General features: G+C 42.7%; 1 protein-coding gene across 4 annotated transcripts in view; it reads right to left on the reverse strand.

The window, feature by feature from the left end:
- rab11fip4a (RAB11 family interacting protein 4 (class II) a) overlaps nt 1-23134 on the reverse strand; it is a 125116-nt gene extending 101982 nt beyond the window's left edge. For 3 of the 4 annotated variants that reach the window (XM_061845660.1, XM_061845659.1, XM_061845657.1), the window contains exons 1-3: nt 20830-23134; nt 16657-16784; nt 3018-3053 (exon numbers count right to left, since the gene is read on the reverse strand). In XM_061845660.1, coding sequence (XP_061701644.1) covers nt 3018-3053; nt 16657-16784; nt 20830-20880 — 215 coding nt within the window. In that variant the 5' untranslated portion in view covers nt 20881-23134. The remainder of the gene's footprint in view (nt 1-3017; nt 3054-16656; nt 16785-20829) is intronic. The other variant, XM_061845658.1, reaches the window with a different exon arrangement.
- Nucleotides 23135-23234: the final 100 nt, after the last annotated feature.

Consider the following 23234-nt stretch of genomic DNA (forward strand, 5'->3'; position numbering starts at 1 on the left):
TTGAAATTGAGGGTGTTATGTATAATGTGGTTAGCGGCTATGCACCACAGGTAGGATGTGACCTAGAGTTGAAAGAGATATTCTGGAAGGAACTAGATGAAGTAGTTCTGAGCATCCCAGACAGCGAGAGAGTTGTGATTGGTGCAGATTGTAATGGACATATTGGTAAAGGAAACAGGGGCGATGAAGAAGTGATGGGTAAGTACGGCATCCAGGAAAGGAACTTTGAAGGGCAGATGGTGGTGGACTTTGCAAAAAGGATGGAGATGGCTGTAGTGAACACTTATTTCCAGAAGAGGGAGGAACATATAGTGACCTACAAGAGCGGAGGTAGAACCACGCAGGTAGATTATATTTTGTGCAGACGATGTAATCTGAAGGAGGTTGCTGACTGTAAAGTAGTGGTAGGGGAGAGTGTGGCTCGACAGCATAGGATGGTGGTGTGTAGGATGACTCTAGTAGCAGGTAGGAAGATTAAGAAGACAAAGGTAGAGCAGAGAATAAGGTGGTGGAAGATGAGAAAGGAAGAATGTTGTGTGGCCTTTTGGAAAGAGGTGAGACAGACTCTAGATGGTCAGGAAGAGCTCCCAGAAGACTGGAATACACAGCATAGGATGGTAGTATGTAGGATGATTCTGGTGGTGGGTAGGAAGATAAAGAAGACAAAGGTAGAGCAGAGAACCATGTGGTGGAAGCTGAGAAAGGAAGAATGTTGTGCGGCCTTCCGGAAAGAGGTGAGACAGGCTCTCGATGGACAACCGAAGCTCCCGGAAGACTGGACGACGACAGCCAAGGTGATCAGAGAGACAGGCAGGAGAGTACTTGGTGTGTCATCTTGTAGGAAAGGGGAGAAGGAGACTTGGTGGTGGAACCCCAAAATACAGGGAGTCATACAAGGAAAAAGATCAGCGAAGAAGAAGTGGGATACTGAGAGGTGGCAAAGGCTAAACAAGAGGCATATGAAGACATGTACACCAGGTTGGACACGAAAGAAGGAGAAAAGGATCTCTACAGGTTGGCGAGACAGAGGGATAGAGATGCGAAGGATGTGCAGCAGGTTAGGGTGATTAAGGATAGAGATGGAAATGTGTTGACTGGTGCCGGTAGTGTGCTAAATAGATGGAAAGAATACTTTGAGAAGTTGATGAATTAAGAAAATGAGAGAGAAGGAAGAGTTGAAGAGGCAAGAGTGAAGGACCAGGAAGTGGAAATGATTACTAAGGGGGAAGTCAGAAAGGCACTACAAAGGATGAAAAATGGAAAGGCAGTTGGTCCTGATGACATACCGGTAGAGGTATGGAAGCAATTTGGAGGGATGGCTGTGGAGTTTTTGACCAACTTATTCAACAGAATACTAGCGGGCGAAAAGATGCCTGAAGAATGGAGGAAAAGTGTTCTAGTTCCCATTTTTAAGAACAAAGGGGATGTTCAGAGCTGTGGGAACTATAGAGGAATAAAGTTGATGAGCCACACAATGAAGTTATGGGAAAGAGTAGTGGAGGCTAGACTCAGGACAGAAGTAAGTATCTGCGAGCAACAGTATGGTTTCATGCCTAGAAAGAGTACCACAGATGCATTATTTGCCTTGAGGATGCTCGTGGAAATGTACAGAGAACGTCAGAAGGAGCTACATTGTGTCTTTGTGGATCTAGAGAAAGCCCATGACAGAGTACCAAGAGAGGAACTGTGGTACTGCATGCGTAAGTCTGGTGTGGCAGAGAAGTATGTTAAAATAGTCCAGGACATGTATGATGGCAGCAGAATAATGGTGAGGTGTGCCTTAGGTGGGACAGAGGAATTTAAGGTGGAGGTGGGACTGCATCAGGGATCAGCTTTGAGCCCCTTCCTGTTTGCAGTGGTAATGGATAGGCTGACAGATGAGGTTAGACTGGAATCCCCTTGGACCATGATGTTCGCAGATGATATTGTCATATGCAGTGAAAGCAGGGAGCATGCAGAGGAACAATTAGAAAGATGGAGACATGCGCTGGAAAGGAGAGGAATGAAGATTAGCCTAAGTAAAACAGAATATATGTGCGTGAATGAGAAAAGTGGAGGGGGAAGAGTGAGGCTACAGGGAGAAGAGATAGCGAGGGTGGACGACTTCAAATACTTGGGGTCAACAATACAGAGCAATGGAGAGTGTGGTCAGGAAGTGAAGAAACGGGTCCAAGCAGGTTGGAACAGCTGGCGAAAGGTGTCTGGTGTGTTATGTGACAGAAGAGTGTCTGCTAGGATGAAGGGCAAAGTTTACAAAACAGTGGTGAGGCCGGCCATGATGTACGGATTAGAGACGGTGGCACTGAAGAAACAACAGGAAGCTGAACTGGAGCTGGCAGAAATGAAGATGTTGAGGTTCTCGCTCGGAGTGACCAGGTTGGATAGGATTAGAAATGAGCTCATTAGAGGGACAGCCAAAGCTGGATGTTTTGGAGACAAGATTCGAGAGAGCAGAGTTCGATGGTTTGGACATGTTCAGAGGCGAGAGAGTGAGTATATTGGTAGAAGGATGGTGAGGATGGAGCTCCCAGGCAAAAGAGAGAGAGGAAGACCAAAGAGAAGGTTTATGGATGTGATGAGGGAAGACATGAGGGCAGTTGGGGTTAGAGAGGAAGATGCAGAAGACAGGCTAAGATGGCAAAAGATGACACGCTGTGGCGACCCCTAACGGGACAAGGCGAAAGGAAAAGAAGAAGAAGTTGCCAAATGTGTGTGGAATGTTAAAAGAAAATGTGATGTAACACAACGGTAAACTTGATTCGCTCCCAGCTTTTTTTGGAACATATTGCAGTCATAAAAATATCGCTTAATGATTATTCACCAAAAACAAAGTTTATCAGTCAACACAGTGAATTTCTTGTCTTAGGTGTGTATCTGGATTTGCTTTTGTTTAACACAATATCCCTATTTCATTCGAATTTGGTGTGTACGATTGCTGCACCTTTTTCAAACAAAAGTATAATTATTGCAGCATAAAAAAAACAAATAAAAATAAACAAAGTCTCCAAATAACTCACTGTCCGAATGCTGTGCTGGATATATTTCTATTGGGGCTGAAAGACAAGAAAAGAAAGAAAGGGAGTTAGTTTTGGGCAGTTTTATAATTTCATTCAGATCAAATTAGTTTACATAATTGTATAACAAAATCTCTCTTAGTGTGTGTGCGTGTATGTGTGTGGGTGGGTGTGCGTGCACGTGTGTGTGTGTGTGTGTGTGTGTGTGTGTGTGTGTGTGTGTGTGTGTAAGGGACCACCCGACGCTGGCTGAGGGCATCCTGTGACAACACTGCATAGAACACATTAACCCTTCTGAATGCAAGCCACCCAGATCTGCTTCTGCAACCAGGTTCGGGGTCAATAGAGATCGCCTAACGGGAAGCGGAGCAAGCAAACCAAAGCAAATTTATTTGTATAGCGCATTTCATACACAAGGTAACTCAATCTGCTTTACATAATGAAAAGCTTTTAAAGACAACGAAAAAAAAAACACTTAAAACGGGAAAAAAGAAAAATTGAAACAGTGACCAAAAAAAGTGGGAATACTCGAAAACCCATGAGAAAAAGGTTTTAACTTGGATTCAAAAACATTCACAAGGGCTGACGTCACCTCTGTTGGTAAATGTTTGCATTGGACTCTCCACTCCACTATTTGATCTGCATGTGTCGATCTCAAAGCCCCACATGATTTGTATTCCATAAGCATTTCTGTCATGTATTCAGGACCTAAAAACCATTTTGTGATTTATAAACAAGTTGCATAACTGGCCTGAACGCGAGGCCTGAAGAAGAATTGTCTCTTTTTGGATGGGCTGAACATCTGTGGAGGGGCTAATGGTGCCAAGTGTAATGTAAGATGGCAATGGGCAAAGTAGGGAACTTGGCGGTCTGTCCACATCATCTCTATAGCAGGACAGAAACCTGAATTGATGTGCAAGGTTGGTTGAACATAGTCGGGCTTGCCTCGAGACAGCTTGGCTCTGAAAAAACTCCCCTTGAGAATGAAGAAGTACAAGGCAACCTGGGATCAGAGGTGCCTCAGAATCTGTAAGGGGTGAAGCAGACAAGCTGGGGGCTGATATGAGGCCTTTTTCTGGGCACAGAGGGAGCAGTCTAAAATGAATTCCCACCTGTCTTTTGCCAGGCTGGGCCACTAGATTAGGATTAATTAGTGGGTATGAATGATTCCAGGATGAGAAGTAATCTTGGAGCAGTGACCCCAAGGAAGAACCCAAGAGCTGATTGAACCGGGAATAAAGAGATAGTCTCGATTTCCGGTTTTGGGGTCAGGTTGGTCTCTGAGCCACTTTAACCATTTGTTCACAGTTCTGAGGTCCCGGGTTCAATCCCGGACCCGCCTGTGTGGAGTTTGCAAGTTCTCCCTGTGCCTGCGTGGGTTTTCTCTGGGCACTCCGGTTTCCTCCAACATCCCAAAAACATGTAACATTAATTGGACACTCTAAATTGTCCCGAGGTGTGATTGTGAGTGCGGCTGTTTGTCTCCATGTGCCCTGCGATTGGCTGTCGACCAGTTCAGGATGTATCTTGCCCATTGACAGTTGGGATAGGCTTTAGCACTCCCCGTGACCCTTGTGAGGATAAGCGGCAAAGAAAATACGATACAGCAGCATCTGGAAAGCATGTATTCCTAAGTAGTAGTCATCGTAGTAGTAGCAGGTTTGCTGAATGACTTATTTGCAAAAGGGGAAAAATGTTTGAATGCCTGTGAGCTTTGATTTGCATTGATTGGTAGTGGCTACCCGACGGAAGGAGCCGGAAGAGCTGGTGGCCAGGATGCGGTGGTTCTCGTTCGAGTGGCGTGCAAGTCTTCAACATTCAATAATTTTTATAGTCCGTTGCAGTCGGAGTTTGTCCTTTTTTGTGGCAGGTGGTCCAATCAACAGTGGGATTGTGTGTCTTCAACCAGGGAAGTCCCAGGACGGATGGGGTCTTGGGAGAGGGAATAATGAACAGTTGGAGAGTTTCACAGAGGTTGAAAGATATGAGGGCAATAATCTTCTTGGGAAGGGAGAGGGGTTGGAGAAGTAGCTGGAGTTGACTTGCCAAGAATTCATGAATAAAACTGCTCAGGAGTAAATGAAGACAGTAAAAGTGGTGTTGTGGTTAGGTCCAAGGATATTGTTTGTTTCTTATCATAACTCCGCAACAGCGCATTGGGTGTCCCGTTTTTGCTACGCAGCCAATAAGACATCACAAAGTTGAACCGTGTAAAGAAGCATGACCATCTGGCTAGTCTGGCATTTCGCCTTTTGGCTGAATGAAGATATTCCAAGTTCTTAAGGTTGGTTAACACCAGGAACCTTGTAGCCAGTGTCTCCACTCAGACAACACCGCTCTGACAGCTAAAAGCTTAAGTTTCGCCGAGGTCAATTTTTGGGACAAAAACACACAGGGGTGGAATCTTCCATCCTTGGGCTCTGCAAGAGTACCGCCCTTAACCCTGAATCCACCACATCTACCTCTACATCAAACTGCCAATTGGGATCTGGCAAGGCGAGAAGTGGAGCACAGGTGAAGCTAGCCTTTAGTTTCCGGAAGGCCGCCTGACACTCTGGGTTCCAATCGAAGGAACGGTGTGATAAGGTTAGTTTATATAATGGGGCTGCAAACACACCAAAGTTCTGGATGAATTTTCAGTACAAGTTTGCAATTGCTATGACCCTCTGCACTTCTTGTCAGGAGTAGGAGTGGGCCAATGTATCAAGTCCTCAACGTTGCAGGGATCCATACGGATCTCACCGTCTAACAAGACAATGCCCAGGAATGATACGGATGAATATCATCTAGGTACACAAAGACACTTATGTTGAGCACATTGTATAAGATATCATTGACAAAGCTCTGAAACACAGCAGGGGTGTTCATGAGTCCAAAAGGCATGACTAAATATTAAAAATGACAAGTGGGTGTCGTTTTCCAGTCATCCCCATCTCCTATCCTGACCAGGTGATATGCATTCCTCAAGTCCAGCTTGGGAGATAACTTGGCGATCTTGGGGACCTCAAAGCCTGTGGCAGTTGAGGGGGAGAGGGTACCTGTTCTTTACCGTAATGCTGTTCAGTCTTTGATAGTCTATACAGGGCTACATGGTCTTATCCTTTTGCACAAAAAAGAAGCCCGCCCCTGCCGGTGACGACGACGGCCGAATAAGTCCATCAGCAAGCAACTCCTCCACATATTCTTTCATTGCTTATGTTCTGGATCTGAAAGAGAAAAATAGTCTCCCACGAGCAAGTGAGGAGTCGGGCATTAAGTCGATTGCGCAGTCAAATGGTCTGTGCAGAGAAAGCGAGTTGGTCTTGTATTTAGAGAATACTTCCTTCACGTCATGGTAACAAGAGGGGACTAAAGACAAGTCTGGATCATCAAGCAAGGCACCCCCACCCTCCACCCCCATCCCCCCGTATTCTGTGATGAGAAGCACATTAGCACGCACTTCGCTTGCCAAGACCTGATTTGTCCAGTTGAACAGTTGATATGGGGGTTGTGCAGTCTCAGCCATTGACCCCCCCCCATGATATGTTATGGTTTTTTGCGTCAAAGACATAAAAACTAATCCGTTCCGAGTGTGAGTCTGGGAAGATCAATGTGAGAGTCAGAGTACAGTCAGGAGCAGCACCGGCCCAGAGCTGTTTTGAATGAGGTTGAGACTCTTCCCTATTCGGGGTTCGGAGTGGGGTATTGGCTGGTTTACCTTGGCCCGGTGTGCCCTGACTGCCCACAGTAGAAACAGAGCCCCTCTATTTGCTGATGTAGACGTTCCTCGGGAGACAGATGAAGGCGGCCCAGCTGCATAGGCCCCTCCGCATCGGCAGATTCACATGGAGGAGTGTCGCTGTTCATGGCGTGTGAGAGCATATTTCTCTGCCAGGTATTGTCCTTCTCACGATCCATGAGCCTTTTGTCTATTTTCTCTGTGAGAGCGATGAGGGAGTCCATAACTGTCAGCAAATCCAGCGTTGATCAGCTGATCATTTACAGTGGGGGACAGCCCTTGAACAAATGCATCGAAGAGCTCCCTGTCCTTCCACTGTCTTTCAGCTGCTAGAATACAGAACTCAATGGTGTAGTTGTAGACTTGCAACCGTGTGATTAAGAATCCTCTGCCTTGCGTTCTGGGGTCGGAAATTGAAACACCTGCACCATGGATTTCACGTAGGATGTGCATATCTGGCACATGCCCACTTAAGAGAAATGAGAATAAGAAGATAAGTAAGAGAAATAAGATCCACTAAGAAGTTGGGCTCCTCTCTCACCACTCATTCATGTTCTAATCATTCAGACAGCCCCTTGGAAATATATACACATTACGGCCGCCTCATGCCACCTACACTCACATGCTAGAATCGAAAAGTCAACGGAATAAAAGGCTGTGGACTTTGAGCCTTAAGTAAGGGCCAGGAGTCGTCAAGAGGCCTCTCTGGGTCTTTGCCTGATCACTGTCTAATGGCTTTGTTAGTTGGGGGGAGGCCAGTTACAGGGATGAGGATGACCAATTTGGAAAAACACCGAAAATGTCTGACTTCGGGGGGGGTGTTCAAAAGGGGTGCACCCCCCTTTGTTGATGCAATTTTTTTATAAAGTACTGTTAAATGGTGACCTCTGGTTACTTCTTACAGTGTAAATACAGGACAATCATAATATGTTGAATACTTAAAATATGAGTCCAAACAACCGAAATAAATTTGCCAAACTTCAGACATGAAAATGTGGACTGAGTGAAATTTATATCAAATGGGCTACTGCACTTAGAAGTTATACTTCAGAAATAAGTACACAAGAAATATATATATATATATATATATATATATGAGATCATGAAATATAAAAGTGAGCGATAAAATGTGTGATCTACAGGGCCTCTGCTACAGATAGACCTAATCGTATTAACAGTTGTCAATTATATACAGTATTTGAGAAATTTACGTCCAACTTTCTGTTTCCTGGTTTGGATATGCTCCTGAATAGTTTTTTACTCCTATCGGAACAAATAGTGCACAGGACTTTGCCGGACCGTCCACTTTTTGTATGTGTTCAGTTAGACATGTTGATACAGTTTTCGTTCCTATCTGCAGGGTTACACATTTTTCAAGCCATGCCCATCTGAAACTGTTTTTTACCCCGTTTTTTTATCATTTTCCCTGGCACAATCTTAATCTTCTGCTCCAAGACTTTTGCCATACTGGCAAACGTGCAGACCGCTCGATAACATATGCGTAGTATAAGTTATAACTATGCCGTAGTAAACACAATGCTTCTCTATGAAATGTTAACATCAGAGTGAAAATACTGACGAAATACAGCCAAAATGCTGCCAGAAATCGGAATGTTGTCGTTATTATAAACACCAAATTTAATGCAAGAAGATAGCAATGCCGTAAACAGATAGCAATGTCGTTTTCTGCTATTACAGCTGTGGCTCATTTCACGACGAGCCTTGCTGATAGATGCTGGCAGCTGGTCTTGATGACAGCCTCGCCCTGCGTCAGGCCGTACCCTAATCCCCTTCCCCCCAAATTTTGTCAACGGATTTACATGTTTCACAAAAATTACAATTTCAGCTGAAAAAAACTCAGAATTCCGCGAATTCGGGGAAAATTCTCATCCCTGCAGTTAGAACAGGCAGACCTGCTGGTAACATCTAGAAGAGTCCCTTGTCAGAATTAAGTTTCAAACCTTAACATTTGACGGAAATTTCACCATGTCCTGGGGGAGGCATGTGACATTAAGTCTGAGTCTATTGCTTAAATCAGTGATTTCCAACCTTTATAGAGCCAAGGGACATATTTTACAATTGAAAAATCCCACGGCACACCAACAAAAGTAAATGTCACCAAATATGGATCAATTAATTACTGTATGTACTTCCGGCCATCGAAAAGAAGAAGATTTTTTTTTTGTTCTGTCTGTCATTGTGCCTCACTGGCATAAATAGATGTATAAAGATACATTATTACTTGGAACAAATGTTTTGTTTTTTTTTAATTACATAAAATCGAATAACTTCCCACAGCACACCTGAAGAGCGCTCATGGCACACTAATGTACCCCAGCACACTGTTTGGGAATCACTGGCTTAGATGGACATGAACAGTCCGGAATGGCATCAATCTTAAATAATCATACTGGACCATTTTGGCACATGGAGCCAGGAGGCATCTGATGGATTAAGGCAGGCCAGGTGGAATTGAGATTTGGTTGTTAATGAGGCCAAAACATGGTCATGGGCAGAGTTTGGTGAAGCCATGGAGAAAATTACCTGCAGGGCTAAGAGGAAATTCTGATCTCTTTACTTTGATTGAGGATGTTAATATTCAGTGGAGTACTTCAAAGACCACTTCCATTCCATTGACAACCATAAGAAACCAGGGCCTGAGGAGTCTGAAGTGGGAATGACTTCCTGTTCTTCTTTCCGGCTTGTCCCATTAGGCGTTGCCATGTAAGCCTATCTCCAGCATTTCCGGTTCAAACCACTCACGTCATGACTTGCCCTCCGTCATCCATAAATTTTCTCTTTGGTCTTCCTCTAGCTCTCTTGCCAGGCAGCTCCATCCTCATCATCTTTCTGCCAATAAACTCAGCATCTGTCCTCTGGACATATTCAAACCATTAAAGTCTGCTCGGTCTAACGTTGTCTCTAAAACATCTGACATTGGTCTGTCCCTCTGAAGATCTCATTTCTAATTTTATCTAACCTTGTCACTCCAAGAGCAAACCTGAACATCTTCATTTTGACCATCTCCTTCCTGTCTCTTCAAGTAACACTGTCTCTAATCTGTAATTCAGGGCTGATACCAACCCTGTTTTATAAACTTTGCCATTCATTCTAGGAGAGACCTTTTTGTCACATAACACACCTGACACCTTCTTCCACCCATTCCTAGCTGCTTGAACTTGTTTCTTCACTTCCTTATCACACTTGCCATTGCTTTGGATTGACTAAAAAGATATATTCTTCCATATTTGTTATCTCTTATCCCTGTAGCCTGACTCTTCCCCCTCCAATCCCAACTCTCCTTTCCAGTGGATGCCTTCATCTTTCCAACTGTACCTCCACCTGTTCCCTGCTTTTACTGCAGTTCGCAATGTAATCTGCAAACATCATTGTCCACGGGGATTTCTGTCTAACCTCATCAATTAGCCTATGCATCAACACTGCAAAACAGTAGGGCTCAGGACTCATCCTTGATGCAGTCCCACCTCCACCTTAAACTCCACTGTCACACCGACAAGCACACCTTACCTCTGTTCTGCTGCTATCATATATGTCTTGTATTATTCAAACATACTTCTCTCCCCTTTCAGACTTCCGCCTTTCTGGGTAGTCTGTCACAGGGTTAGTCTAGAGATCCACAAAGATGCAGTGTAGCTCTTCTGACATTCACTGCAGTTTACCATCAACTTCCTAGAGGAAAATAATGCATCTGCGGTACCCTCTCTAGACATGAAACCAAACAGATGCTTGCAAATACATCTGTCCTGAGTCTAGCCTCCGCTACTCTTTCCCGTAACTTCATTGTGTGGCTCATCAACTTTTTACCTCTATATTTCCCACAGCTATGCACATCAACCTTGTTCTTAAAAATGGACAGCAGTACACTTTCCCTCGATTCCTCAGGCATCTTCTCACCTGCTAGAATTCTATTGAACAAGCTGGTCAAAACACCACAATCACCTCTCCGAGATACTTCCATACCTCCATAGGAATGTCATCGGGACCAACTGTCTTGACATTTTTTACCCTCTTTCAAGCCTAACTTGCCCCTTACTAGTCACTGTCACCTCGTTGTCCAACACACTTGCTTCTACTCTCATTTTCCTCATTCATCAATGCCGTATTCTTTTCATCCGTCAAGCACACTACTAGTACCAGTCAACATAATTCCACCTCTATCCTTAATCATCATAACCTGCAGCAAATCCTTCATATTTCTATCCCTCTGTCTGGCCAACCAGTATTAATCTTTTGTCATTTTTTCATGTCCAACCTGGCATACATGTCATCATATGTCTCTTGTTTGGCGTTTGCCACCTCCACCTTTCCCTATGTTGGATCTTAATGTCTTCCTTTTACCTCTCCTTGGTCTCTCTGTGTCCCACTTCTTAGCCAACATATTTCCTTGTATAGTAAGTCTCCTTTTTTCCTTTCCTCAAAACAGCTACACGAAATCCTCTTTGATCACCTTGCCTGGAGTGGTCCTGTCTTTTGGAAGATCCTGCTGTCCACCGAGAGCCTTTCTCACCTCTTTCTTGAAAGCCAGTTTTACAGTTTGTAAAATAATCTTTGAGATTACAATGTCTGCACAAAATGTAATCCACCTGCATGCTTCTACCTCCTACTCCAATTTTGTAGGTTACTTAATTTTCCCGTCTCTTCTGGTAAAAATTGTTAATTACAGCCATTTCCATCCTCTTTGCAAAGACATCTACCATCATCAAACTTCCTTTCTTGGATACCACACTTACCCATCACTTCTTCATCGCCTGTGTTTCCTTCACCAACATGTCCATTACAATTTTTCACTGCTAGGTCACATCCGACCTGTAGGGCATAGATTCTAATCTCGTTATACATAACACCCTCAATTTCAAATTTTAGCCTCATCACTCGATCTGCCTTGGGCACCACAATATTGTGCTACCTGTCGGCCGGTCCCAAGCCCAGATAAATGCAGAAGGTTGCGTCAGGAAGGGCATCTAGCGTAAAACTGTGCCAAACATATGAGCGTTCATCAAACGAATTCCATAACGGTTTGGTCCTACGCCCGCACCCAGAAATGTTAATCTGGAAGGTTTAGGTATGAATTCAGATAATGTAGGATGAAGACAAAAAAAGAGGAGGAAAGTGGTTTGGTCGGCAGAAGAAGAGAAATGCACAGACCATACAGTTGTGTGTCGGGACTTTGAATGTTGGGAGTATGACAGGAAAAGCGCAGGAGTTAGTTGACATGATGATTAGGTGAAAGGTTGATATATTGTAAATCCAAGAGAGCAAGTGGAAAGGGAGTAAGGCTAGAAGTTTAGGTGCAGGGTTTAAATTATTTTATCATGGAGTAGATGGGAAGAGAGATGGAGTAGGGGTTATTTTAAAAGAAGAGCTGGCTAAGAATTTCTTGGAGGTGAAAAGAGTATCAGATCGAGTGATGATGATAGAATTTGAAATTGAGGGTGTTCTCTATAATGTGGTTAGCGGCTATGCCCCACAGGTAGGATGTGACCTCGAGTTGAAAGATAAATTCTGGAAGGAACTAGATGAAGTAGTCCTGAGCATCTCAGACAGCGAGAGAGTTGTGATTGGTGCAGATTTCAATGGACATGTTGGTGAAGGCAAAGGAACTTGAGGGCAGATGGTGGTGGAATTCGCAAAAAGGATGGAATTGGCAGTGGTGAACACTTATTTCCAGAAGAAACAGGAACATAGAGTGACCTACAAGAGCGGCGGTAGAAGCACGCAGGTAGATTATATTTTGTGTTGATGATGTAATCTGAAGAAGGTTACCAACTGTAAGGTAGTGGTGGGGAGAGTGTGGCTCGACAGCATAGGATGGTGGTGTGTAGGATGACTCTAGTAGCAGGTAGGAAGATTAAGAAGACAAAGGTAGAGCAGAGAATAAGGTGGTGGAAGATGAGAAAGGAAGAATGTTGTGTGGCCTTTTGGAAAGAGGTGAGACAGACTCTAGATGGTCAGGAAGAGCTCCCAGAAGACTGGAATACTACTGCCAAGGTATTCAGAGAGGCAGGCAGGAGTACATGGGGTGTCTTCTGGTAGGAAAGGGGAGAAGGAGACTTGGTGGTGGAACCCCAAAATACAGGAAGTCATCCGAGGAAAGATATTAGCGAAGAAGTGGGAAACGGAGAGGACTGAGGAGAGGCAGAAGGAATACATTGAGATGGGTCGTAGGGCAAAGGTAGGGGTGGCGAAGGCTAAACAAGTGGCATATGACATGTGCTCCAGGTTGGATACGAAAGAAGGAGAAAAGGATCTCTTCAGGTTGGCCAGACGGAGGGATGGCGATGGGAAGGATGTCCAGTAAGTAAATGTGATTAAGGCTGGAGATGGAAATATGCTGACTGGTGCCAGTCGTGTGCTAAGCAGAAGTAAAGAGGACTTTGAGAAGTTAATAAATGAAGAAAATGAGAGAGAAGAAAGAGTAGAAGAGGCAAGTGTGAAGGACCAGGAAGAGGCAATGATTTGTAAGGGAGAAGTTAAAAAGGCACTGAACAGAATGAAAAATGGAAAGACAGTTGGTCCCGAATAGATACCAGTGGAGGTATAGAAGCAATTTGGCGATGTGGCTGTGGAGTTTTTGACCAACTTATTCAATAGAATACTCGCGGGAGAGAAGATGCCAGGAGAATGAAAGAAAAGTCTGCTAGTCCCCATTTTTAAGAACAAAGGCGATTTTCAGAACTGTAGAAACTACGGAGGAATAAAGATGATGAGCCACACAATGAAGTTATGGGAAAGAGTAGTGGAGGCTAGACTCAGGACAGAAGTAAGTATCTGTGAGCAACAGTATGGTTTCATGCCTAGAAAGAGTACCACAGATTCATTATTAGCCTGGAGGATGCTCGTGGAAAATTACAGAGAAGGTCAGAAGGAGCTACATTGTATATTTGTAGACCTAGAGAAAGCCTATGACAGAGTACCAAGAGAGGAACTGTGGTAGGTGTCTGGTGTCCTATGTGACAGAAGAGTATCCGGTAGGATGAAGGGGAAACTTTATAATACAGTGGTGAGGCCGGCCATGATGTACAGATTAGAGACGGTGGCTCTGAAGAAACAACCGGAAGCAGAACTGGAGGTACCAGAAATGAAGATGCTGAGATTCTCGCTTGGTGTGAAACGGATGGATAGCATTAGGAATTAGCTCATTAGAGGGACAGCCAAAGTTGGATGTTTTGGAGACAAGGTTAGAGAGAGCAGACTTCGATGGTTTGGACATATTCAGAGGCGAGAGTGAGTATATTGGTAGAAGGATGCTGAGGATAGAGCTGCCTGCAAAAGAGCGAGAGGAAGACCTATGAAAAGGTTGATGATGTTGTGAGGGAGGACATGAGGACAGTGGGTGTTAGAGAGGAGGATGCACAAGATGGGCTTAGATGGAACGGGATAAGCCAAAAGAAAAAGAAAAGACTCGATCTGATACTCTTTTCAACTCCAAGACAGGCTTAGCTCACTTCCTTTAAAGTGCATGGAATGTGTAACTTCTAACGCAAATTATTTAATCTAGACGAAAATATATGTTCAACTGTTCCATAAAATGCATATCCTGTTCAATGTTTTCACGAAAAAATATGTTTATGCATTAAAGTCCACGAACTTTGACTTAGTTTCTCTTACCTGCAAAATGACTCATTTAGTGGGTGGACCTCTGACATCACAAAATCTGGGATGGTCATTTTTGGAACGGCGATAAGATGGGAGTCAATTGTATTTTAAGCATTTAGTGCCCTAACAAAAGGACAGGATACCGGGTTTCAGCTTTCAGTTTTCCGGTCCTGCTCATGACATGTTGGGAAATTTGTGACGAAAATGGGGTTTGGACAGGTCTGGGTACTGTCTGGTTATGCCATCAGTTTACCATGTGAAATCATATTTATGGTGAAGTAAGTTATAACCAGCTATAGCTCTCAAATAAACGGGGCAACATTTTAAATGGATTACGTTCATTAAAATCGTTATTTGTGGAAATATACCAACTTAGACTGCGTTATCGGCTTCTGTGTGTTCTGGTGCAATAATAAGCATTTTACATGCAAAGTAGTAGTCACGGTTGTCACGTACCAAATCACTAAATACATGGTGTTTGCATAATTCCAAAACAAGACCGAAAACTTCATATATACATTCAGGATATTGAAGCCTTTACTGTTTATCAGTTTATGAATAAACCAAAGAAGAACTTCACAAACGCTTACCAGTCAATATTTCCAACACGAGGCATATCCTCCCCGAGGGGTCTGACTGCTGTGTCGGCTTCTTCGTAGCCAGCAACTTCATCTGAATTCGAATGTGTGTGCTGTCGAACTGCCTCAGATTGATAACATTTAACGCCTTCATAAAGCTTGTATTCTTCACTGTCTTCGTGGGACCCTTCGGAATAATGTTCATTGCTGGTATTATTAAAATTCATCAGCGTTCTTACAATGTATTCCTACAGGATCCATGTTGTTGTCACAACATCCCCATCCTGATCGGCTTTTTCACGACGTTTCAGTCTTTTTCCGGCGCATACAGCAATGTGCAATCATTTGTTGCAGATAATTGAAAAATAAAAATGTTTCCTTCATAACAGATTTAAGATTTATATTCAGCATAAAAACTGTATAATATTAGCAAAAAGGTTCATTTGGGTCCTGACATACACTTTAAAATAACCCCTACTCCATTTATCTTCCCATCTACGCAATGGTAAAATAATTTAAACCCTGCCCCTAAACTTAGTGCCTTTCTCACAGGTCTGCTGGTTACACAATATATCAACCTCTCTACAAGTTACCATATCAACCAATTTCCCAAATTTTCCTGTCATAATCTCAACATTCAAAATCCTCACATTCAATTTTAGGCTCTCTTTTCTTCCATTGTCTTTCTAAGAACCTGTTTCCTACCTCCTTCGTCTCCGACCGACTCATTTACCCATCTGACTCCTTGTGGTTAGTCTGAGGCCAGGTACACATCTAATGAAGATCGTCCTGTTTTTATATCGATATTGCCCCTTCCCAACTCTGCACGTCAAACGCCAGACAAGATTGAAACCCAAATCGTAATCTTAAAAATGTTTTTCCGACAAAACTATCCTTAGGTTTGTGTTAAGAGTGGTCATCTTTCAAAGGTCATCTTTCCCGAGTCATGACGGGGAAAATAATATAACCAATTAGCATTCTGACTCAACAAACAGAAAACATTGTGAATAAAAACATGCATGTATTACACAATGTAGGTATTTGCATAAAAGTGGATTCCCCAGACGACACCTTCTCCTGGCTCAGGAAAACTTCAGGAATATTCCGGAAACATCAGAGCATATCCAGAAGCGTTTCTTTTTGTTTTGGTTTCATGAGATGATGTGATCACGTGAGATTTCGAGATCAGTAATCGAATAGAATCTTTGTGTGTGTGGTGTTCTGTGTTGAGCTTATGGGATCAAGCTACAGAACTAAACAATCAAAAGTCTTTAGTGACATATGTTTTATTTTAGCTTTATGTGTAGGGTCTGTCAATCAAAAATAATCTTTTAAAATTTCAAAATTCCTGGTATGTACCAAGCCCAAAATTATCCAAAGGATAAATATGAATAATATTAAATAATAGGGTGATGGTTTTTTATTACTGTAATATTATTACTATTATTGGGCAAACAATTGTTCCATGGCAAAAAACAAACAAATGAAAATAAACACAAAAATTAAGTGATTTTGTAAATACCAAATCACTCATAAGTTGCAGTTCACTTTACTATTCTTGTAAGCATCATGGATGTTGTGATTCTTTTAAAATTTTTAATTTTGATCAGAAAAAAATATTTGAATAGGGTCATCACTGACAAATAGTATCATTGTAACAGTATAGTAAATGCAACAGCTCATGATAAACCTTGGATCAGTACTTATGTTTTGTGTGCATATACTTAACCTGCTTCGCTTCATGTTTCGAAGGCGAGCATCCAAATCACTGAGCAGATTCACTTTCTTGCAGCACTGAGAACAGTGGATATCCAGCAGTTCAGTGGTATGTAACTGCTGCATTTTGTGAGTTGTGTCCTGCAGTGTGGTTACATGAATAGAAAAAAAATCCAAACTGTGAACACATTATTTGTTCAGTCAACAACAGTACTTTGGGTACAAATAATTCAGTATGTCAAGGTACCACTGTACCACTATAAATGCTCGGTCATTCATACTGCAGGTTTTTGGCAAATAATTGATAACATGCTCTATTTCTTCAGTTTAGCCCTCTATGCACACACACACACGTGTATATATATATATATATATATATATATATATATAATATATATATATATATATATGTGTGAATCAGCTTTATTGGCCAAGTGTGTAAAAGCACACAAGGAATTTTCCTACGGCAGTCGGTGCTGTCCTGGTACGACATGGAGAACAAAGAAAAACGAAGCAACAAGAACAAAGAACGAGAGACATTTCTATTTATAGGAACTACTCCTTACAGGGGGCGGCACAACAGTGGCTCAGCTGGAAAACATTGGCCTCACAGTTTCAATCCCAGACCCGGCTGTGTGGAGTTTGCATGTTCTCCCTGTGCCTGCGTGGGTTTTCTCCAGGTCCTAGGTGTGATTGTGAGTGCGGCTGTTTGTCTTTGTTTGTGCCCTACTATTGGCTGGCAACCAGTTCACGGTGTACCCTGCCTTCTGCCCATTAACAGCCAGATTGGCTTTAGCACTGCCGTGACCCTTATGAGGATAAGCATGTAAGAAAATGGATAGATGGATGGATATTCCTCATGAGAGTCGTGCAAGTTTAAAATCTTCATTTAGAACAGGTAAGAGATAAGTGTGTCAACGTCTCACATTATGTAACGCTTGTACAGAGTCCCTTTAACCATTCGCGGTCCCCGTTATAGACCAGTGCAATGACAATTGCGCAAAGGGAGCAGGTTAAAGTGACAAATTCTGTGATAGTCTACAAAATATATTGCTAATAATAATATCGATTGGCAATGTCACAAGGCAGAAAATAGTTAATTTGCTGATCAAGAATTTAATGACTTAATTAAAAGAGGGGAAAAACTGTTTGAATGCCTGCTAGTTTCGACTTGCATTGATCTGTAGTGGTTTCACGACAGAAGGAGCTGGAAGAGCAGGTGACCAGGATGTGGAGGATTCAAAAGAATCCTGCCTGCTCTGTACCTAGCCCGAGTTGCATGCAAGTCTTCATTCGTGGGTAGAGTGGTGCTGATAATCCATTCAGCTGTTTTGATTGTCCATTGCAGTCGGAGTTTGTCCCTTTTTGCGTCGACCCCAAACCAGACTGAGATGGAGGTACACATTACTGATTGGATAACCGCTCTGTAGAACTGTCTCAGCAGCTAATGTAACTGGCCGTGCTTCCTCGAAAGCCGCAAGAAGTACATCCTCTGCTTTTTTGAGGATGAAGTTGATGTTCATCTCCCACTTCAGGTCCTTTGAGAATGTAATTCCCAAGAACTTCAAGGTCTCGACAGTTGACATAAGACAGTTGGACAGCGCCAGTTGCAGCTGTGGTGAAGGATGGCTCCTGAAGTCCACGAACATCTTTACAGTCATTAGTGTTCAACCGCAGGTTGTGTTGACCACGCCAAAGCTCCAGGCTCGCCACTTCCTGTCAATACGCAGACTTGTCTCCGTCTTTGATTAGGCTGATGACCGTGGTGTCACCTGTAAACTTCAAGAGTTTGACGGTCGGATGCCACGAGGTGCAGTCGTTAGTGTAGTGCAGAAAAGAGGAAAGGGGAGAGGACACAACCTTGGAGTGTCCCGGTGATGGTAGTGCACTTGGATGAGGTAGTGTCCCCCAGCCTCACCTGCTGTGTCCTGCCCATCACGAAGTTGTAGAACCACAGGAAGATGGCAGGCGAGACGCTGAGCTGGAGAAGTTTGGAGGAGATAAGTTCTGGCGTGATGGTGTTAAATGCAGAGCTGAAATTCACAAACAGGATCCTCACATAGGTACCCTCGCTGTCAAGATATTCAAGGATGAAGTGCAGACCCATGTTGATGGCATCATCCGCAGACCTGTTAGTTCGATAGGCAAACTGCAGTGGTTCCATCTGGGGGCCTGTGACGAACTTAAGGTGGTCCAGCACAGGGCGTTCAAAGGGTTTCATGACCACAGATGTCTAGGCAACAGGCCTGTAGTCTTTCAGACCTGAGACCGCGGCTTTTTTGTGGACTGGTATAATGGTGGAACGTTTGAAGCAGGTTGGTACTTCACACAGTTGTAGAGACCTGTTAAAGATCATTGTGAAGTCAGGGGCAAGTTGGTCGGTGAAGATTTTGAGGCAGCATAGGGACACAAGGTCTAAGCCTGACGCTTTGTTGATCTTTTGTTGTTTGAAGATCTGTCTAACGTCCCTTTCATGGATGTGAAACGGTGAAGTGGAAGGTGGTGCGGCTTGGTGGATGCGTGGTGTGGAAGTGTCTATTTCGAATCTGCAGTAAAAGCTATTTGGGTTACTAGCCCGCTCTTGTTTTCTACCAGGGGGGATCGTCGCTTGCAGTTAGTGACTGATTATAATCCGTGCCATCCTGACTTGGAGTCATGAGTGCTGAGATGTTTGTTCAGTTTTGCTCCATTGTCCCTCTTTGCAATGTTGATTTCTTTAGTCAGCTGGTTTCTATTGCGGGCCCTGTCCCCACTCTGACGCCCTGCACCCTAGCGAACTTTGCTCATGTTCGAATTGGAAGCTAAGGCCGGCCTAGTTGACATTTTGGTCTGGCATGCCAACGCCAATTTAATGAACGTCCAGAGCCAGCAAGGACAGGAGACAGACAGTTGTTTCGGCACTCCAATGCAAAGTGGATTACTAGCCAGAACATCACAGAAAAGACAGGGCAGTCGTGGGTGGCATTGTCGCACCAAATTAATTAGTGGCCACTCCCTGATGGACAAGCAAAGGCATCGTCTGTCCGTGCAGAAAAATTACATTTGGTCAGTCAAGCTGGGAGTTGATGGTGACACCCACAGGCGATGGAACACCATAGCAAATACAAGTCATCAACCATAATATCTGATGGGCTTCACTTCACAGAAGCGGACACCTCGCGTCTGCTCTGAACATTTGGGAGCACCTGTTCTCTGGCAGAACCCTGGAAGCTCAAGTCGTCTACCTCGATCATGTTCAACACTCTAAAGTCAAAGTTTGGAGTCTACTAAAAGTACAGATAGGTGCATATTATGGTTAAATCAGTGTTTTTCAACCTTTTTTGAGCCAAGGCACACTATTTATTAAAAAAATCCCACAGCACACCACCAGCAGAAAATGTAAAAATGAATCTCTGTAGCCTATATGAACAATATACAGTCATTCTCACCAAAGCATAGTGAATAAAAATCAAACGCCAACAAAGAACATTTCAAAATCATATTTTACTCACTCAATGTGACACCTGGGCCTGTTTCGATCAACATAGAGATGATATTCTGGCAGGAATCGATGAAAGACATATGAAGCTCTTCCTCAACAACTCTCAGTCGCTCTCTGGTTTTACTTTTAATACTTTTAACAGTAGTCGGGCTTGAAATGCTCACTTCATAGAGATATGTTGTGGTAAATAAATCAATCAACCATGCTTGTTTTGGGGATGTGGGAGGAAACCAGAGTACCCGGATAAAACCCACGCAGGCACGCACATTAACATAACTTATGAATGCTTCCATGCCTGAACGAGAGCCGCAAGAAAGGAGCAAAGAGCCACATGCGGCTTGAGAGCTGTGGGTTGGCCATCCCTCCCCTATCCAAATGCAACAAATGCAGCTAGTACTCGAATGCAAAACATGAACGTAACGAATATACTATTGTTAATCTTCATGAGAAGGGTACAGACCTGTGATTTTTTTTTTTTTTTGTTTAATTGTAAGGTTTCAATTTAAAAAATGTGTCATCAGCCGTGGATATCTTTTACGCTTTGATTGCCATGCGAGGAGATTGAGGAGCAAGCCGAAAAAAACAGCCAGGTCCTTTAATACGGAAATCAGATGCATATAACATTTTAGACAAAATTACAATGTTGCCTATGCGCCACCGTTTAGTAACCATTTTTAATCATACACCGTGTATCAAGCATCTCACCTCGTCTCCTTGGCCGAAAGTAAAATCATGCATGTCCAACGAGCTTCCCATTCCGTCTTCATACGCTTCGGAAGTGTTGTGGACCTTTCTCGGAGAAAGTGCTATTCCCGTACGAAATTTCCTTCCATGCGTTTCTTAATCAAAATGGGTGAACAAATTAAACTGACTGAACAAATAGCAACCCCATCCGATCCCGTCAATCGTGTCGAGGCAAAAGACAATGATTTGGCTGTGACCGTCAATCACAACTGCTCCAGGGGGCTGTAATGCTAGAAAGAAATTGTAACGGTACGATGGATATACTGTAACTCAGGTAGGGAGGTCATACAGCATACAAGAGCAATTGAATGGAATCCATTGGGAGCCACAGTAATGTATTCGTTTTGGGTCACTGAAAGATGCTCCATGTTTCGGGTTGTATAATTTCGTTATATTTTTTTCGACGAAAGCGGCATATAAAATTTTGTCCAAATGTGTGTGTGCATAAATAAATACCACCACTTACCAGTTTTTTGTTGTTGTTTTATATACCACCACTTACCTTTTTTTTTTTTTTTTGCTATTCTTGAAATCATACCTCACCTGTATCCGTGTAACTTTTTTTACTAGTAGTTCAAAGGTCACTTTTTTAGTGTACGCAACAAAGAATTCAAGGCGACAAGCATTGGAATGAAAATGGCTGGATTTACTCCCAAATATATTGTCTAAATTTGTTATGTGTGCATCAAATTGGTAGCCCTAGTACCCAGGAATTACAGTAGCTCTGAGTTTGAAAGTTTGGTGACCCCTGATTTAAATTTCAGAGAAAAAAGGAAAATCACAGATGCTACACGAGACAGTGGGTATTCAAAATCACCCTTACGGCTGAAAAAATATTTTTTAAAGAGCAAGAAAAGGGAAAGCACAGGAAAGATATGAAATCATTCAATTCTTAAGGAAATAATATGGCAACAAAAACAACTGCCCTCCTCTGAAAGAAACAAACAACAAAGAAAATTATAGAACTAGTATTTTATTGCTCCAGCTATTATATTTTATCATCTTGAAACAGGATGGGTCTCCAAACATGCTTTAAATCAGTGGAATCATTAGTGTCCAAAATTTCTATGTAAAGTTGTGCATTTATGAAAGATGTAATGACGGCAATCTCCTCTGTGCCTTTACCTGACAAGCAGCTCAATATCATTAATGACTCCAAATTTGCACATTATCTTTAGGTAGTCTCCTTCATAAATCTCTTTGGAACAGTATTAAATGTTCCCACATCATAACCTTACCCAATGCAATTGTAACACATCACTGAATCACTTTCATCCTGTCGTCCACAGTTGATTGCTTCTCTATAGCCCACTGGAGCACCATTGTTTGTGTGTTTGGGTGGCTTTATTTCGGCTTTTCTCTGTTTAAATCCCCCTTACTTATTGTTCAGTCCCAGACATTGGGTCCAGTTTATGCCCATTTGTACTACATTTGTTTTGCTGTGCATTTTTTTTTTTTTTTTTTTTTTTTTTTTTACACAAAATATTGATTCAAGCTTTTAATCTTGATGATTTGAGGTCTTCCTTGATAAACCAGGATGTTTTCCTTTTACAGTCCATTTTGTTTTTAACTAGTTGAGATTTTTGACAATGCTGACAGGGAACAACCTACATATTTAGGAACATTCTGTGCTGTTTTCACCTTGTTGAAGTTGTCACTTGTTTCAACTGACATCTTTCATGCTGGAGCCACGATTCGTCAATCCACTTGATATACATCAGCTCTCCAAGGAGTGAGCTATCTTTTTTAATCCATCCATTATCCAAGCCACTTATCCTCACAACGTTTAGGGGACAGCCAGCATCGGGCGAAAGGCGGACTACAACCTGAACTGGTTGCCAGTCAGTCACAGGGCAGATATCAACGCCATCACTGAGCAGGAATCAATCCTACACTGGCCGCACCAAAGTCAGGCGTTTGTACCACTACACCATCAGTGACTCGCCTATCTTTTTTAACTACTGACTAATTCATGGCTTCAATCTGATGTCTGTTTGGTGATGAAATGTTTTCTTGTCTTTTTTTTTTTCTTAGTAATTTTTGTGAGGCACCCGTTATTTTGATTTTTCTCCAAAATTTAAAAATTAAATGATCATCCAGAAGCAGTGATTCCCTAATTTTTGCCACGGGGTGTATGAACAAATATCCCTGGCGTCATCTGACTAATCACAAAGTCTTCATGAAAATGTATTGCAGTATGTGAGTAATTACAAGTCAATTCTTAAAATCTAATTCTTGCTTCAATTCAGTGTTCACTGTGAGCATTTTTTTTTTGGTGGTGGGGGAGGGACTCAAACTAAATTATTACATATACTTATATTAAAGATTTGCTACCCAAAGTATGGCAACAATCACTTGCAAAGACA

This window comes from Syngnathoides biaculeatus, chromosome 16, assembly GCF_019802595.1.
Source record: "Syngnathoides biaculeatus isolate LvHL_M chromosome 16, ASM1980259v1, whole genome shotgun sequence".
Classification (NCBI taxonomy): Eukaryota; Metazoa; Chordata; class Actinopteri; order Syngnathiformes; family Syngnathidae; genus Syngnathoides; species Syngnathoides biaculeatus.